At 34.7% G+C, this 19,188-nt stretch overlaps 1 protein-coding gene across 1 annotated transcript in view; it reads right to left on the bottom strand.

Moving 5' to 3' along the window:
* Positions 1–10,764: 10,764 nt before the first annotated feature.
* Positions 10,765–19,188, bottom strand: part of LOC134277965 (collagen alpha-1(I) chain-like) — a 33,088-nt gene continuing 24,664 nt past the window's right edge. Inside the window, exons 25-48 of the mRNA XM_062760268.1 lie at positions 19,048–19,146; positions 18,775–18,873; positions 18,527–18,580; positions 18,388–18,441; positions 17,997–18,212; positions 17,437–17,544; positions 16,960–17,121; positions 15,818–15,925; positions 15,622–15,729; positions 15,374–15,481; positions 14,861–15,022; positions 14,696–14,749; positions 14,320–14,373; positions 14,115–14,168; positions 13,827–13,880; positions 13,669–13,740; positions 13,369–13,404; positions 13,126–13,161; positions 12,829–12,936; positions 12,613–12,745; positions 12,240–12,352; positions 11,835–11,906; positions 11,493–11,714; positions 10,765–11,267 (exon numbers count right to left, since the gene is read on the bottom strand). Of these exons, the coding sequence (XP_062616252.1) occupies positions 11,121–11,267; positions 11,493–11,714; positions 11,835–11,906; positions 12,240–12,352; positions 12,613–12,745; positions 12,829–12,936; positions 13,126–13,161; positions 13,369–13,404; positions 13,669–13,740; positions 13,827–13,880; positions 14,115–14,168; positions 14,320–14,373; positions 14,696–14,749; positions 14,861–15,022; positions 15,374–15,481; positions 15,622–15,729; positions 15,818–15,925; positions 16,960–17,121; positions 17,437–17,544; positions 17,997–18,212; positions 18,388–18,441; positions 18,527–18,580; positions 18,775–18,873; positions 19,048–19,146 (2,433 nt within the window). The 3' untranslated portion in view covers positions 10,765–11,120. The remainder of the gene's footprint in view (positions 11,268–11,492; positions 11,715–11,834; positions 11,907–12,239; positions 12,353–12,612; positions 12,746–12,828; positions 12,937–13,125; positions 13,162–13,368; positions 13,405–13,668; positions 13,741–13,826; positions 13,881–14,114; positions 14,169–14,319; positions 14,374–14,695; positions 14,750–14,860; positions 15,023–15,373; positions 15,482–15,621; positions 15,730–15,817; positions 15,926–16,959; positions 17,122–17,436; positions 17,545–17,996; positions 18,213–18,387; positions 18,442–18,526; positions 18,581–18,774; positions 18,874–19,047; positions 19,147–19,188) is intronic.

Genomic DNA, 19,188 nt, shown 5'->3' with positions numbered 1-19,188 from the left:
CTAGGTCACAAAGAAAACGAGAGAGCAAACGATATTCAGCATCCGAGTATTTATAGAATTAACAAAACCCGCAATAATTCATAACCAATCATAACTAATAATTCCATCCCGTAAATAATAATCAGCCAATCAAATGTAATCATCCCGTAATGAAATCTCACTCTCGCACATCGTATGTAAAATTATTACAATACGTAAATAAATTAAATAAATTCATAAAACATAAAGTTACACTTTTAAAAGCTCATTTAACACTGTTTAACATTTAATTTAAAAGAATTTACAATCAAATCTTCCGCCGAAATAACTCCAGTAAAAATAGATCACCGTGAAGCATCACGGGAAAATACACAAGTAAACAAAGTATGGCGGCGGCAGAAGTTTCAGTGAAACGTGTGTACTCGAAGACCATAAAACATCGATCACACAAGAAATAAGGTAACTTTAAGATAATCCTGAATTACAGCGCAACTTTATAATTACGTATGTACAATTAAGCCAACAAAAAGCGTGTAATTAAATAACAAGACGAAGTCTGACATTCAACACATCGAAACACAAGAAAAATGGCATAGATCTTCCCTACATTTAAGCAGTTGTCAACCAACATTTAAGACATTACTCTCGCTGGACATTTCAACATTCCATGCAAGAATTGATGAATGAATTGAAAGTATGCATGCTTTAGAAAAATGCCAAGATAAAAAAATGAGATTCAAGAAAAATGGGGGAGGGATCGTTACACTCCCGTTTATCTTGGATGCTTTGTACCAAGTTTTGTAAAAATTGGCCCAGTGGTTCTTGAGTAGAAGATTTTCAAAGATTTTCCCTATATATTCCTATGTAAAACTTTGATTCCCCATTGTGGCCCCGCCCTACCCCCGGGGGTCATGTTTCGAACAATTTAGAATCTACACTACCTCAGGATGCTTTCACATAAGTTTCAGCTTTTCTGGCCCAGTGGTTCTTGAGTAGAAGATTTTCAAAGATTTTTCCCATATATTTCTATGTAAAACTTTGATTCCCCATTGTGGCCCCGCCCTATCCCTGGGGGTCATGATTTGAACAATTTAGAATCTACACTACCTCAGGATGCTTCCACATAAGTTGAAGATATTGATGGTAATTAAATACTTAAAGAATATGTGGTTGGGACTCCCACATCACTTCGATATATCCATGGTATTCGAGATATCAAAGTTCGAGGTACTAAAATTCAACTGCATAACAAGAGACCCATGGGCCACATCGCTCAACTGAGTAACATTCGTGATGCCATTCTTCATTGTGTCCTTGTCCCCCCCCCCCCAGTCACAATTTCAGCAATTTAGAATCTACACTACCACAGGATGCTTCCACATATGTATCAGTTTTCTGGCCCAGTGGTTCTTCAGAAGAAGAATTTTTCCTATATATTTCTATGTAAGACTTTAATTCCCTGTTGAGGCCACGCCCAAACCCCGGGGTCATGATTTGAACAATTAAGAATCTACACTACCCAAGCATGCTTCCACATATATAAGTTATATGTATGCATCTGCATATATAAGTTTAAGCTTTTCTGGCCTAGTGGTTCTTGAGAGGATTTTTTAATGATCCCACACTTATTTTGTCTTTTCTCGATCTCGATTATCTCCCCTTGTGAGGGGTCTTGGCCCTTCATTTTAACAATTCATACTCCCGTTTATCTTGGATGCTTTGTACCAAGTTTTGTAAAAATTGGCCCAGTGGTTCTTGAGAAGTCAAAAATATGAAAAGTTAACAGACGGACGGACGACGGACAAAATGTGATCAGTAAAGCTCACTTGAGCCTTCGGCTCAGGTGAGCTAAAAATAGTTTGATAGTTCACCTCTTTGAATAAATTTCTTTCCTAATTCCAGGAGGATGGGTTGACACAAATTCATGAATATAATTGATGCACTTTATTTAATTTGATGCAGTTATATTGTTAACATTTCCAGTTCATTACGAGAGTGGGGATGATGGTAACTTCCATCTTCACAATGTCAAGGGTTTGTGATTTCGAAACACCACAAAATCACAAACCTTTGACATTGTGAGGATGGGTCACCTCGAGAGTTAATACAATCAAGTTGAACCGTGAAGCACTTTATAAAAAAGCGCAATCGCCCGAAGTTATGTTATATCGTATAAAATGAGCTTCATTCCTTATAATTTTAATTTCAGAAAAGACAATATAAGACACTATATCCTAGGGAAAAAAAAGCTTTTTACATTGAGTATATTTTAAAATTGTCAAGGGGATTAATACGTTTTCGACGTAACTCATAGTGACATAGGCAGCGTATGTCATACAATATGAAATATAAATCTTTGATCCAATCAAATGACGTGTTACAACTAAAATTTAATTACAGTCAAATAAAAAAGTTTATTACAATTTTGAAGTCACTTTCATAAAAAAAAGAATTTAATGTTTGCTTTCCATAGTCAGGTTAACCTCTTTCACTGGAACTCGTAAAGAGGTATCGGGATGACTATTTTTCACTATTCCTTTTGAACTCGCTGGCTTAGTGGATTTCAATTACACGAATGAGTTAATCGCGCTATCTCTTTTATTAAATAAAAGTCCTTGACATTTTATTTCCATATATCTTAATGACCAAACATAAAAACATGGTTGGGGAGTTTGTGTGTTACCCAACCTGTATGAAATGCAACCAAGACAGTCAAGATTCAGCTTTCCACTCTTTATTAAATTAAACAATCTAGTTGTAATCTTTATGATTACAATAAATCATTTCACACAATATACTAAACATTATACTAAACATTATTAGTTCTAATATAAAAAAAAAATGTTATCTGTAAATAAATTAAGCCATGTGAAAATTTTAATAATTTGACAAAAACCGCGCAAGTCTAGAAAATTATCTCACCTGTATTTTGAAAATGCAACCAAGACAGTCAAGATTCAGTTTTCCACTGAAATCCTGTCTATCCCGGCCGTTCATTTCATACTAGGTTTACGTTTGTAGATTTACATCTCCATATTTGTAACCCCTTCGAAATTTGCAATAATTACTATAAATTTCGATTTGAATTTTAATTACTATTATTCTGACCTTGAGTGCTTTTTAAACTTCTAATGCATTTTAAAAATAATTTCCAATCTTTTGCATAATCTTTAAATATTGTTTTCCGTAGTTAATTTATCCTAACACCTGAACTCTGGTCACTTGGCAATTCATTGGTTGCTTCTTCCTTTAACCAAATACATCTTCCGATAAACAAGCAAAGAGCTGAACCGCTGTTTTAATGAATGGTATTATTCAGGTTTAAAGGTCACCCTATTGTGGCCAGAAAACCCGCTCTTTTTTGACTTTAACTCATAGCGTTATCTCTCTCCGTCATACAATATAAAGTGCAAATACAAAAAACGTGTTACAATCTTATTTTAGTGCAATTTTTTTAATGATATCACAGTCATGATCATTTGTCATCACACGGACGGGCCGGGGAGAGGCAAAGGGCATTGAATCCCAATCCCCCTCTGGAATTTGAATTTACAGAGTTAAATTATTAAAATAGGACTATATAACACAATACTGAAGCAAATAAAAAATACTTTGGAAAACATGGACATCACCATCATGTTTTTATTTTGTTTCTTTGTTTTGTTTTTTGCTTCTCCGGAAATTTTGGGCTAGATTTTTTTTAAAAATGAGCCCCCCCCCTTTTTTTTTGGTAAAAATATCTTGATAGATCTTAGCTGCAGAATTGCAGCTCTCCAAAAAAACCGGAGAGCTACACTGCCACCAATTGAAAAAAAAGTTTATTTATTGCGCACAAAAAGTGCGCTGTTTCTCGATTTTTAAACTGTTATCACAAAATATTACTATAATCATGTGTTCCTTATGCCTAGGTCACATTTAAGCCGATGGTCGGGCGACTAAATTTTTCTGGTCTTGTCAGCTGGAAGAACATGATCGGCCGATACAGTATCGGGCGACACGGAGCAGTCACATTCATTCCTAGGGACACCGATGACTTGGACAAATAACACAAAAAATCTTTTTTCTTTAGAATTCAGCAATATTTTTTCATAGATCTATATTCAGATAGTGACGTGAGTAATGTTTGCAAGGCAAAGTTGAAAATGTGTGCAAAATTTTGTGTGGAATTGCATAAAAATGACAAATGGTGCATATCTAAGCAGCAAATAATACTTTAGATTTCTTTATATCTTACGGATTAATTATTCATGTTATTTCCGTTCAAAAAATTTATGTCAATCCATGCATCAAAATTTTGCTTGTGTTATATATCCTTACTAGGTTAAATATTCACAAGTCGGCCAATCGTCGTCCAATCATCGAGCTCTGAGCTACAGTTTGATTTTAAGCGTCGGCCGAAATTTTAAACACCCTTATTGTCCAACGACGGACAACCGACTTTATAAACTGACCGCCGATGGTCGGACGATGATCGAAGGTTGGTCGACGGATAACTTCAATTGAAGGAATCAGCCACTGCGACGCATAAAAAATTATAACTTGGACCGATGGACACAAAATTGGTCGGCCGACAAAAAAAGAGGTCAAAATCGGCCAAGACAACGGCCTATGAACTGACGACTGTCACCCGAAGAATCCCATTTTTGCTTCAAAACCGTCGGCCGTTGGTCGTTTTTGGAAATGTGACTGGGGTTTTACCATATTCTGTCACTGTTTCCACAACAATACAAAACATTCCTTATTACCGGTCACCAGGAGGCGGTCGGTTATTTGACATGAAAGTTTGAAGTCGTCGTGCGTTTTAGACTGGCATTTCCTGTTTCATTCGTATGAAATATCGTGTATATATCGAGGATCAGACAGGTAAGCCAGTCTGCGTGCGTTTCTGCGGAGTTAAAAATGTTTCACAAAAACGCACAATAATCATATTTTTAAAATTAAAATTTTATAAATATGGGGTAAATGTTTCATCCAATCCTGATTGATTGTATATTGTTTGAGTCACTCTCAAAAATTTTTCACTCATATGGAGACGCCATCACTTGCCGGTGGAGAGCTGCAAATTTTGTCCTATACACGGCACTTAGGGCCATTGAACAGGGAGGGATCTTTTTCGTGCCAGCACCTACTGCCTGCGACACGGGACCTCGGTTTATAGGACCGGTCTCCACGTGCCACTGTGGGATTCGAACCCGCCCAATCCTGATTGACAGTTTCTAAGAAGACAGCGGAGAAAATAAGCACACGTGATGGGCACAGTCAAACACAAAGACCGCGTTATATTATACAATAATTATTATTGCTGTTTTTTTTAGGTCAATACAATGATTTAGATATCTGAGGAGTACAATCTTCACCGAGCGTTATATTATGCAATTATTGCAGCTGTTTTTTTTTTTAGGTCAACACAATAAGTTAGTCATCTTCGAAGTACAATATATATTCACATCGCCCGAAAACAGCAATAATTGTTTTAATATATGATTCTGATAATTCACTGAAAAAATGATACAGCTCATTATTTGTTTGCATTTAATGAAGTCAAAAACCAAATACAAGAGAGAAGCCGAATTAAAATGTAAATAAACCTTACCATTCATATCGTAGTACGAAAGACGAATAGGGCCACATAAAAGATATTTTTATCTCGTAATTACGAGATCTTTTCTCGTAATTACGAGATAATTATCTCGTTATTACGAGAAAAGATCTCGTTATTACGAGATGATTATCTCGTTATTACGAGAAAAGATGTTGTAATACCAAGTAAAGATATTACGAAAATTATCTTGTAATAAGATGGAAAAATCTCAATATTACGAGATAATTATCTCGTTATTACGAGAATGTATTCCTAATTACGAGAACAGATCTTTATTACGAGTTAAAGACGAAAAGGGCCACATAAAAAAATATTTTTATCTCGTAATTACGATAAATTAGATCTCAATAACGAGAAAAGATCTCGTATAACGAGTTAATTTTTTAATTACGAGAAAAGATCTCGTTATTACGAGTTAATCATCTCGTTATTACGAGAAAAGATCTCGTAATAACGAGAAAAGATCTCGTTATAACAAGTTAATTATCTCGTTATTACGAGAAAAGTTCTCTTAATAACGAGAAAAGATCTCGTTATAACGAGTTAATTATCTCGTAATTACGAGAAAAGATCTAATTACGAGTTAATCATCTCGTTATTACGAGAAAAGATCTCGTAATAACGAGAAAAGATCTCGTAATTACGAGTTAATTATCTCGTTATAACGGGAAAAGATCTCGTAATTACGAGATGATTATAAATATATATTTATGCCTTTTCTTTTTCCATCTGCTTTGCTCCTTCTTCTGATATTTCTTTTACTAATTTTATGAATTCCGTAGGTTCATCCATTTTACATTAAGAGAAAGTAGAACAATGAAACGCACCATTTTTTATAGATCTTTTCTCGTATTAACGAGATCTTTTCTCGTAATTACGAGATAATTAACTCGTAATAACAAGATCTTTTCTCGTTATAACGATATAATTAACTCGTAATAACGAGATCTTTTCTCGTTATTACAAGATAATTAACTCGTTATAACGAGATCTTTTCTCGTAATTACGAGATCTTTTCTCGTAATAACGAGATCATTTACTCGTAATAACGAGATCTTTTCTCGTAATTACGAGATAATTAACTCGTAATAACGAGATCTTTTCTCGTTATTACGAGATCTTTTCTCGTAATAACGAGATGATTAACTCGTAATAACGAGATCTTTTCTCGTTATAACGAGATCTTTTCTCGTAATTACGGGATAAAAATATTTTTTTATGTGGCCCTATTCGTCTTGCGTACATATCAATTTGAAATTTTTTTTTAGCAATTTTAGTTGTCATGATAAAATATATAATGCCAGTCTTTTTTAGAGGATAGATTTTGAAAGGAAGGAGTATTATCAGGGAAAAATGACTGCCAAAAAGTAAAAATTGTTGTTCAGTAAAAGTGTTGAAGGGGGGTTCCTGCATCCCCTAGCTTTTACCACCCTCATTCAACATTATATATTCGCTTATGTTTTGTTCACATGAAAAAAAAGTCATTGTCGTTTAAAGCTTTCCAAATCAATTTTTACCAATTTGTAACTTCCCGATCTATTTTTAGATCAATGTAGAGGAAATAAATCCTTGTATTCACCTGCAACGTCACGTGCAGGTCAATACAACGTAGTATATTTGTAACATACTTGGATCTCAGCCAATCAGAGAGATGGAAATTATTTTATCGTGTAATAAACGTCTATATTAAACAATTTTACTTTCTCTATTTAAACAAGATTTGTTTTATATATTTTAAAATGACGTATGTATATACAGTATGTTTGATAATCCATTTGTCCGGATATGAAATCATTAAACAAGTATATATTTAAATTTTTCGTTCCGGTCCGGAAAAGCATTTTCAAAAATTTTCTAAAAATTTTCTAAATGTTAATTTATTATCAGACAAAATATAATGAGATTTTGCTCCAACAGACGAGGATAAAGCGCGTTTTACAATATGACAAACGTTTTCCCGCCACATCTCACACCAACACAAGAAAGAGAAGAAATGTAGTGGCATCCGATGATCTTTGATCCTTTTTCTGATCAAAATCTGTCCGTTGTCTGTCGTCGTTGTTGTCGTCGTAAACTTTTCACATTTTCATCTTCTTCTCAAGAACCACCATGCCAATTTTAGTCAAACTTTCCACAAAGTATCCTTGGGTAAAGGGGATTCAAGTTTGTTCAAATGAAGGGGAGAAAAATTTGTGATAAATTAATGGTATCTTTTAAAAATCTTCGTCACATGCAGTTAACTATAACGTAGTATTTCTTCCACATAGTTGGATCTCAGCCAATCAGAAAGATAGGAATTATTCAATCATACAATAATACTTATTTGAATAGGTGATATCACCTTTTCGAACAGGTGATATCCACCATATCACTTTGAATAGGTAAAATCACTTACTCGAATAGGTGATATCACCTATTCAAATTATTTATGAAATAATAACTTTACGGATCCTCAGATTACAGTTCCCGAAATCTTATTTACTTTCACTTTCGTTTTATAACTCATCATTCTCAATCAGCAATCCTCGGCTGATTCCGCTATGCTCCATATTCAACACCTTTGACGTCCGAGGTTATGTGTATGGAATCCGGATAGGGCCACGCACTTCAACTGTACCAAATTTTCAGCATCAACTTAAAAAATACGCGATAATACGATGGCGCGATAATGTTATTATTATACGGTATTGCGATAACGATGAAGCGATGATGCGATAGCGCGATGACGATGATGCTATGGCGCGATAATCCGATGGCGATGGGGGGGGGGGGTAGTCACTATTCCCGATTTTTAAAAATCGCTTCATTCCACCTATCGCCCACTGGCAAATAACTATCGCACCATCGCCTCATCGTCATCGCATGTATTTTGTACATCGCACTATCGACCTAAACCTAATGGTGCGATGATGCGAAAATATTATTTATTTTGGCCCTTTGAAATAATAAAAAGATCTTACAAAAATACTTAATACCTAAATTTAAGAACATAGTTAATTATTTGTTTACACACAATTCAACCTACTCCCACATAAACTCTTACTTTTTTCTACATGAATTTCAAAAAGTGGGAATAGGTAGAATGAACCTGTGGTGCAAGGTACGAGCCATCCGAAGAACTCCGAGTGCATCGTTCTAGGAGACAATGGATTACATTTTTGCATTTAACTTTATGCAACCCCAATAAACCTGTAGTTTGCTTTGCTCACAAATTTATTTCACTGAATATCTATAATATACACTCTAAGAAAAATCGTGAAAAAGGCATGAAAACTGGGTAGTCCAGTGGTAATCTATATATGGTCTAGGGAGCATTCATTATTTATTGTTGTAAGAAATTCAAATCGGTGATATCACCTATTCAAATTGAAAGGTGAAATCACCTACTCAAATAGGTGATATCACCTATTCACCACGAAAATGTGATATCACTCATATGTATAGGTGATATCACCTATTCATTTTAATTTCTATTCACTTATTGAAAATGAATAGGTGATATCACAAATTCGAATAACTGATATCACCTATTCGAATAGGTGATACTCAGTATCACTTTTTACCAGTAAATACAAAACGGCGCCTCATATAATTTACACCATTAATAAAATTCTTATGAACAATGAGAGGTCAATTTTACATTGATTCAATATATCACTTTGAAATCGAAATTCGACATTTAAGAGTTTGACACATCTGTTTCATATTCCAACAAGAAGCCTATAGGCGACATGGCCCATCAGAGCAGATGGGCTAGGAAAAAACCCACAAAAAATCAGCTCATGATCTGTATTGAAAAGTTTACTTGAAAAGGGGGGATGGAGAATTTTTTACTGCTTGATGATGCGACTATATCAATATAGCATACATGTATAACTTTGCCGTTCTTAAAAAGAAGATTTTTATTTTTCCTGAAATATTACAGAGCTGCCAACATTCGGAAATGACAAATAGTAAGGCGGGGTCTAGGGACCATTGCCGCTGAAGATGTTTTGTAAATGGACACACAATCTGAGGCATGTTTCCATTTTGTTTACTTTAAAACATTTGACATGAATGTGATCGGCCTTTAAAACTGAAACGAAGATACAAGCAAGCATTGTCAGAATTATAAATATATTAAAAGTAGAAACTATGAATGAAAATTATTTTAAACTTTGAAGGAGAAAAACTGAAATCGGAAGAATATAGAGTGAAATGCTTTTAGACATATTACGCCAAAATCGTAAGGGTTGGCAGCTCTGATATTAGAAAAAGATCGTCCATTGTGGTCCATCCCTACCCTCACACCCCCTGTTCTGGGTCATGATTTGAAAAAAAACAAGATGTGTTTGTGAAACCTGTATATTCTTAGCATAAAGGTTACAAACACAAGGTCATTGACCTCGGTGTCGTTTGAAAGCATTTAATTAGTGAAGTAGGCATACCAAATATAAAGTCTCTATCTCCTATGGTTCAAAAGTTATACCATTCTAAAAATCTATTTTTAGCATACAGGTCACAGTCAAGGTCAAAAGTTCATTGTCCTTGGTGTCAGTTGAAAGTGCTTATCTAGTGGAGTATGCATTTTAAATATGAAGTCTCTATCTCGATCTGTTCAAAAGTTATGGCGAAGGTTAAAGTTGATAACAAATAGAATAAAAGTAGGTCAAACTCCAAGGTCAAGGTCAAGAGTTCAAATTTGGTGGTACCCAAAGATAGGTCATGTCACAAGTAACACACCTATGAATTATAAAGCCATAGCCCCAACCATTTTAATTCAAAATGGTCAAGAGTTTTTTTAAAAACCACAAGTAACATTCCATAAAGGACTGTTTCAAACAAACAAACAAACAAACAAACAAACAGACAGACAGACAGACAGACAGACAGGACAAAAACAATATAATAGGTAAATTAAGTGATAATGGAAGTAATGATTTTCTTTTCTGGAGTAAAAGATTTTACAGATAAAGCAGAGAATAGAATTACAGATCCAAGCGTTGTTAAAACCTCATTATATAAGCAAAATGGATTTTTTTTAAGCCATAAAGGACTGTTTCAGACCGTGAATAGGTAAATTAAGTGATAATGGAAGAAAACTATATGAGCAATTATCTCATATCATTCTATAAGCAAGGGAAAGCATAAATTACCACCGTTAAAATTATAATCGCACCCATGATAAATCAAAGAATTGAAAATTTTACTATTTTTTGGATATGTTTTATTATCAAAATGAACAGTATTGATTCTTAAATGACGAACAAGTGAATAAAAATATCAGCGTTTTGAGAATAAAAAAAGATGAAATCATGGCACACATCTATCACAGATAAGTAAGGGTGTAATATGTGAGATCAAAACCATAGCAATACAGCACACGGCATCATGGCAAACCGGAGTTGGAACATCTGACTGCGACATTACTATGATCATGGCAACTGGACAGCAACATTGAATTGGTTTCCTCTTTCACACAACAAACACACAAAATATTCATCCTATTTTAAGACGCCCTGCTAAATAATAATTAATATACATGGATTTTTGTAATACTTCATGAAAAGCAAACACGACCGAGCTCCACTCTGAAATCTTGGTCGCTTCCTCCAATATCGGTGATACCAAAGTCCATAACTGGTAGTCGTTTTGTTTTCTTTGTTTTAATTTCAAATACTGTCTTCCCCCAAGCTCCGTTCTTCACCTGCAAGAAGAAATAAATATTTTTCTTGTAACAATTGGAGAAAAGATGCTCCTAAACATATACTTTAAAAAGATTAGAGTATTCTCTTTAGAGAAGTGGAGAGGCTTTCGCCTACATCCACGAAATGGATGAGAATAATTTTGAAACGAGTTTTCCCCTTTCACTTCAAATTTAGTTTACAGTTTTTGCAATCATTTCAGATAAAATCGAAAGCATTGAATTTACCTGGCATTCATCACTCAAGACCTTGTATCTGAACTTCTTTTTATTGTTGGCACCGAGCCAATCTCCGTTGAATGTTGAGAAGACAAGAGCTTTGTCTTTGCCCTTTGACTGTGCGTCACGATAGGCTATGGAGTTCTTGCAATGGTAAGTAATCTGCTGTTCTGCTTTGTCATGTAAGATTTGGAGGAATTTGATTTGAACTATTTTGGGTTGATAGGAAATCTGAAAAAATAGAGAAAGTGAATGCAAAATCTGTTTCTTAGCTATAAAACCTTAGTAGAATTGGCATTCTAATAAAAATATTCTGAGGCGAAAATAATTTCTTTTAAGTCTCCAGCTTACCTCTTTCTTGGGTAAGTAGGTATCCGCGAACCATAAAACAGAATTTCCATCTTTGTTAATTTGTGTATTTGTCTGAAACGTAACAAAGATGCATTAAATAATTTCTTGCACACTTTGAACAACTAACTTTCTTTAGTATTAAGCGATATATTTGTTTAAATATCAACAACTTACAATACGTATGCTCAATATTTTAAAGTAGAAATTATTTTTCATTTTAGTTAATAACTTAAAATAAATAAGTCACAAAGCCAGAATTGTTATCATCAAGAATAACATGAATAACCAAATTCTTAAATTTCTCTTTTATATGTAGGTTACTTCCTTCAAGATTTTAGTGCAACAATTTATGATAATTATATTCTACATTACGCTGCATAACATAATCACCATTTTTCAACTTACAAAGTTATTGACTTCTGGTAGAACACAGGTAAGGATCTTCTTGCTTCTGAAATCGCAGTACACTTGGATGGCATCTATCTTAACTCCAGCGTTTGGATCCACCCAATAGAACCCTTTTAAAAGATACAATACTTTGTTTAAAGTAATTTGAATAATTTTAAGAAAAAACTAGATAGAGGAGAAAAACTAGGTAATTTATACAAAAATGTCGAAGATTAATCCATAACAAATAGATATGCAAAACATTTACATGAATTTTTATGAATGATCATTGAGGATATGAATTGTATTTAATGTTATGTCCATTCAATTCAGTTACAGTTTTTAAACAGCGCTGATCAAGATGTGCAATTCCAAAATCCGTAAGTATTACCATCCTCAGCATCCGGTTTGTTCTGTTTGATTTCGTGACAGGTGCGAGCTGGAGATTCTTTGGAGCCGTCTGGGTATCTCAAAAGGCGTAATTCTTCAGTGACGTCCTGAAGTGCTTTAAACACACTTTCAGCCTGTAAGTGGAATTCTCAAAGTAAGTCTCCTTTTTATTATTTTTGACTTGAGTGCTGAACATTATGTGCACAGATTTATATACCTGAGGAGCATCGGCCTCGTCACCTTGATAGGAGGGTCCTTTGTAAACTGGGGCTCTCTGGAACCAGCCTTGCATAGCCGCACCGTAGACAGATTGACCCGGGGCACCCTGGTATTGTATATGGATAGGGTTTTGATCAAATCATGTAAAATATATTACAAGTATTGTATATGAATAAGATTGTCGATCAAATGAGATAAAATCAAATATTTTGAAATCTGATGTGCTTAAACAAATTTTATAATATAACACTTTATTTATAAATGTACATTCAGTGAAGCATAAACTGCGACTTACAGGTGCTCCTGGTGGTCCCATATCTCCCATGATTCCCTACAACATCAAAAATTACCGTCATCAGCCAAAGAATTAATTACCACTGTGAGTCACTTCCATTATCTTACAACATTTTCTAGTTTTTACAGGTAAATTGAATAAAAATTGAAAATTGTTGTTGAGATAACTTTGTCTATGATCCATGAGTTAGGTTAAAGTTATATTCACAGTCTTGAGTCAATAAGAAATAAATATGAAACTTACTGGACGTCCAACATCTCCCTTTGGTCCGCGCGATCCCTAAAATGACATACAAGGAAATATTTCACAGAGTATTTCTAGGCCTTCTTTAAAGATGTTTTATGATATAAATAACTACTAGTATACTGTTAATTCAAATATGTTAATTTTCCTCTTATATGTATATTTTATTTGTGCTAAATGTGTTTCTATTTTACTAGTTGGTAAAAAACCTTTAAAGCTCATGTTCTTTGTTATATATATACATAGTCCGACTTACTTAACTTACTGTTTAATTTGAATAATAATATTCAAAGTAAATACCATTGGTCCTTGTTGACCCGGTGGCCCAGGTTTACCCTCTTCTCCAGGAGACCCCCTTCTTCCATCAGGCCCCTATTAGGAGTAAAGTATATAAACTGTTATTTAAACGATTCTAAAAACAAATAATAAAAATATCAATTTATTTTAATTTCACTTGCTCTTTGTCCCGGGGGTCCTGGCTGTCCCATTGGTCCAGGCTCTCCGGGTGGTCCCTATAGGAAGAAAAAAATCCCATGTGAACAAATACGTACTGTTCAAAGGTTTGCTGCTGCTTTTAAGTGTATTTGAAAACATAACAAAATATTGTAATTTTGTTCCCCCTTTTCAGACAATGAATAGAAAAAAAAACAAGACGGAGTAATCTTATAAAAATACAAAATATAAAATTTATCGAAAAATTATCTCAAAACTTTTTTCAACAGTGTTGTTTTTAATTTTTTTTTTACCTCTGGTCCTGGCAATCCTGGCATTCCAATGAAACCTGGGTCTCCTTTTTCACCCTATAAAATTGAAATTTTTATATATTATTTTCAGTTGGTTTAGAAAGTCATTCTAATGAAAAAGTGCAATCCAAATATGACTTTATCATTATCAATTACACTTTGTACTTCAAAGAAGATTTCTCTAAATGGTCATTTTATTTGTACTCACCTCTAAGCCATCATCACCCCTTTCTCCAGATTCACCTTGTAGTCCATTTGCTCCCTAATCAAGTGAGAATTGGCACAAAATAAGTATACAGAACGATACCTCTGATTGGTAGGTAAAGTAGAAAATCTCAATTGCTCTTTAAACTGAACACAATTAGCATAATTTACTTATATATTGTAAAGAAATCTTTGAGACACCTATAAAACCATTAATAAAATGAATTATTCACACAGATTTTGCAATTATCGAAATTCATTGTACAGAAAGACCATAACAACAACTGCATATTTTCTTAAAGTTAAAGTCATGCATTGTATTTGGAGGTATGGAAATATTTCAGAAAAGGTTTTTTTAACATTGTCTGCTAAATACATACAGGGGGTCCACGGACTCCGGGGGTTCCAGGCGCACCAGCTGGACCAGGCTCACCCTAAAACATCAGAAAATCCTTTTATTTCCTTAAATAAACACTTTTATATATTGTTGAAACTTTTACAAATTTTTATTTAAATTCTGAGTGATGTGATTAAATATGAAATACCCTAAGTCCTCTCTCGCCACTGGGACCAACAGCACCAGTGGGACCGGGTGGTCCAGCAAATCCTGGCAGACCCGGTGGTCCAGTTGGTCCCATTTCTCCTCCAGGTCCCTTCTCACCAGTGCGTCCTGGGATTCCTGGGGCACCATCTTGTCCTGGATTACCCTAAAATTTTTGATCAGGAAAATTGAATTTTTAAAAAATTTCTTACAATCTCATGCTTTGAAACTAACAACATTGCCCATCTTGGTATTGTTGCAAGAGCAAAATGTGCTTTATACGTTCTTTTTAATTTGTTTGATTGATTTCATATCTTTAACAGGTTTGGATTAAAATGCTGGCAAATGAATCGTAAATGTCTCTATTTTTAATTTGGTCAACAATGAAAATGAGCATAAAAGAAAGATATAATGAAGTCATGTTTAATCTTATGGAAGGAATTTTCATCAAAATAGGAAATGCACTCATTATTCTTTCCACAACAATGTAACATTAGGGGAAAAAATGTGAACTCACAGGTACGCCTTGATCTCCGGGTGATCCGGGATTTCCCGGGGGTCCTTGTGGTCCCTGTTTTCCAGGCTGACCATCCTGGCCTGGCTTTCCGTGTTCTCCTGGTAAACCCTGTAAAAATGGAAAGGAAGTCAAAAATGCCAATTTATATTTTTTTTTCAACAAAAGTAAAACTAGAATGCTGTTGTATTTCTTCAACGAATTACAGTGGACGCTTGTTAGTATGAAAGACCTAATAATTCGATATTTACCACTGGGCCGACTGGTCCCATTGGTCCTCTCTCTCCTCGAACTCCTGGCTCCCCTGGAAGACCAACATCTCCAGCATTACCCATAGGCCCAACAGGTCCCGTTGGTCCCTGAATTGCAAAATAAATAAAATGTCCTAAACTTGATTGTATAAAGCTTTGGATTATGTCAATTTCAAAAAATAATTTAATCAAACACCTCTGGTCCGTCCTCGCCCCTTGCTCCCTTCTGTCCCGGTAAGCCTGGATTTCCCGGGGCACCATCCTCTCCTCTTGGACCCATTGGACCAGGTTCACCGCGAACTCCCTGTAAATAAGATAAATATTAATAAAGAACATTTCTCTTGATCTGAAAAAAATCATCTCACAACAGAGAGACATCCTAAATCAGAACTAAACCAGTATTTCCAGCGATTTGAACTGTAAGGATTTACGTAAAATGATACTTCAAAATTATTTTGATCCCAACAAAGGTTTCGGAAATACAATGAAGCGCATTGAAGTGGTAAAATTTTCCGTTCGAATGGAAGGTTTTGAGCTATCTTTAGAACGTTTATTGTCATCTTATGACACGCCCATTTCTTTAGAAATGGACAAAACTGTCAATTTGTTTATTCGAATACCTGTAGAACAGGTTTTCCATAAATATAATAGCCAATGAAATTGTCGGTCTAAATAAACACCGAGTAAACACGTGTTCGACCGAAACATGTGTTGTGGTAACTTCAATAGACATGATAAGTTCAAAAATATGTACATATGCGTTGCAATTTGAGTTTTACAGAAGCAGGGAGTCTCTAACTCTCTCTTCTAATTTTTAAAGCTCCATTTTACAGTGTAACTCACATTGCTTTTCGCGAAGATTGGGGTGTCCTAAAACATTTTGACGAATATTTTTTTCTCGTTTCTAAAAATATAGGCGTGTCATTATGTTGTAACTGACGTTCAAAACATGACTCAGAACGTTTCGTCCACACGGAAAATTTTACCACTTCAATGCGCTTCATTGTATGTCATGGTATAACATTCTAAAACATAAGACTTTTTTTCATAACTCATTCTACGTTTGCAGCATTGTCTGATATCACTTCTCCAAAACAATATCACGAGAATAAATTTATGGATGCCTCTACAGTTAAATATGATATTTAGTAAGAAAATTTCAGTTATGTAATGCATACTATCATCATCGTTTCAATATACATTGTATACTGGTATTTTACCCCGTTTTTTTTTTTAAATATCTGTTGAATGAATAATGTTCTTTCAGAAGTCTAATTCACCAACAAGAGATAATCAGAAAGCTCTCCAACAAGAAGAATGAAAATAGTTAAAACCAACCGGAAGTCCGTCTTCGCCGGGTGGTCCCTGTTGCCCTGGTAACCCTGACTTTCCTGGGTATCCCTGAGGTCCGTCTCTACCGGTTGGTCCAGGCTGTCCGGGTATTCCGACGATACCCCGGTCACCACGCTCACCTTTACTGCCCGGAATTCCATCAACACCCTGTAAAGGTTTCACATAATTTATAAGCGGCTTAATATACGCTGAATGTTTTTGTTAAACATTTCAGTGGGTAATTATGATTGTAAAATTTATTGCGCACTTGACGAATTTCGATGAATTGTAAATTTATATCAAATTTTGTTGGATAGCTGACTTACGTTTCATTCAATGCATGCACATAATTGATTTTAACTTAAACAACAATTTTTTACTTCATTACTATTCTTGATCTAAATAATAAGTATAGTGTTTGTGTGAAATGTATTGGGTGAACAAATATGAATATTCATTTGTATTTTTTCCGTCTAAACATACAGGAGTTCCTCTTGATCCTTGAGGGCCAGTAATACCACTATCTCCCTGCTCTCCCTTTTGTCCAGGTAAGCCACTGGGTCCTCGAGCACCTGCAGGACCAGGGAGTCCCTATAAGGTAAATTAAAAGAAATACAAATGCAATCTTAATGTTATCTTAAAAAATGCAGTTTGGTTAGCTATTTGAATTTAAAAACAATTCAAATCTTTTCAAAATTGTAGTTATGATTAAGTAAAATGGCATATACATATAAGGTGAAAATATATATATGGTGAAAATATATGCGATAAATAGAAATATTATAAAAATAATATAATATACCTAAAGTATTTAACATAAAAATATGCTTAAAAATATGAAATAACCTTTTACTGAAAAACGAGTTCAAAAGTTTAAAAGAAAATTATTGATACACATTTATTGATGAAAATAATTAGAGATGACATAGCAAATAAAGACATCTATCTTCATGTCAGATTAATCCCTTATTGATTAGCCGTTAAAAGATTTATTACTAGCACACTTTATCTTTCATGTTTTTTCAACTTTTTCTGAGACTTACAGGAGGTCCTTGAATTCCAGTCTCTCCTTCTGCACCCTGGGCGCCTCTGTCTCCCGGCACACCCCGGGGACCTGGTTCTCCCGCTAATCCATTGTCTCCTTTCTCTCCGGGTTCAGCTATTAGTCCTTCAGGTCCCCTGTCACCCATTTCTCCTCTGGGTCCAGGGGGACCAGCTCTACCCGGTGTACCATCGGGACCAGGTGCTCCTGCCTCACCCTAATTACGACATAGAGACAATTAATTAAATTAATGAATAGTTTTGATTAATTCATCATAATTGATTTTCTTTTTTACTTTCAAAATGGCATCATTGATTTATAATTCAAATGATATTCAGTCGCAAAGCATTGTTTATATGATTGTCTCTGATCCTTTCATATAATGTCATTACCAGTTCTCCTTTGGGTCCTCTTAATCCACGTGGTCCACGAGATCCTTGAAAACCCTAAAATGAAATATTTTTTAAAATAAATTTTCTTTTCATTTCATAGAGAAAAAATTGATGGTATGTTTCACTTTCGTTATCTTACGGATGGTCCAATAGGTCCAACTTCACCACGATCCCCCTTCAATCCGGGTGCTCCCTGAAAATGTATAAAACTGCAATTATTTTTCATCCCCAAATTCATTATTGCAAACTATAGTACTATACATGAAATATTTAACAGATCATACAGATGGATATTTATGACTGCTTTATTAACATTTTCAGTTATACAAAAGGACTTAAGAATTAGTGAATTATTTCCTGTCTTTTTTCTAGAAACTAAATCTTTACCCTTTCTCCATCACGTCCTGATGGTCCCACTGGACCTGGGTTGCCTGGTTCTCCTACCTCTCCAGGCACTCCTTGGTCACCAGGGAATCCTCTTTCACCCTTTAGATAAAGATAAAAATACAATATTTGTCAAAATAAAATTGGTCTGCCTTTAAAATTTCTATTTTGAATTAACAGGCTTTGTTCCTTTCCTTTCTACGTAGACTTTTTTTTCATTGTTTTAAGTCAGATCAAAATTATCGATATAAAAGAAGACTCAGAAGCAATTTTTACGTTGGCTCCAGGTCTTCCAGTTTTTCCAGCCAGTCCTGGCGCACCTGGATCTCCAGGTTTACCCACTTCTCCTGGTGGTCCGGGAACTCCTGGGGGTCCCTGGTTATAAAAAAAATGAATAAATGACAACTTCCAGATTTG

The sequence above is a fragment of the Saccostrea cucullata genome, unplaced genomic scaffold (assembly GCF_032062105.1).
Source record: "Saccostrea cucullata isolate Sc308-1 unplaced genomic scaffold, CSIRO_AGI_Scuc_v1 ctg651, whole genome shotgun sequence".
Classification (NCBI taxonomy): Eukaryota; Metazoa; Mollusca; class Bivalvia; order Ostreida; family Ostreidae; genus Saccostrea; species Saccostrea cuccullata.
The sequence above is the reverse complement of the archived record's forward strand: the minus strand, read 5'-3'. Positions and strand labels throughout refer to the sequence as shown.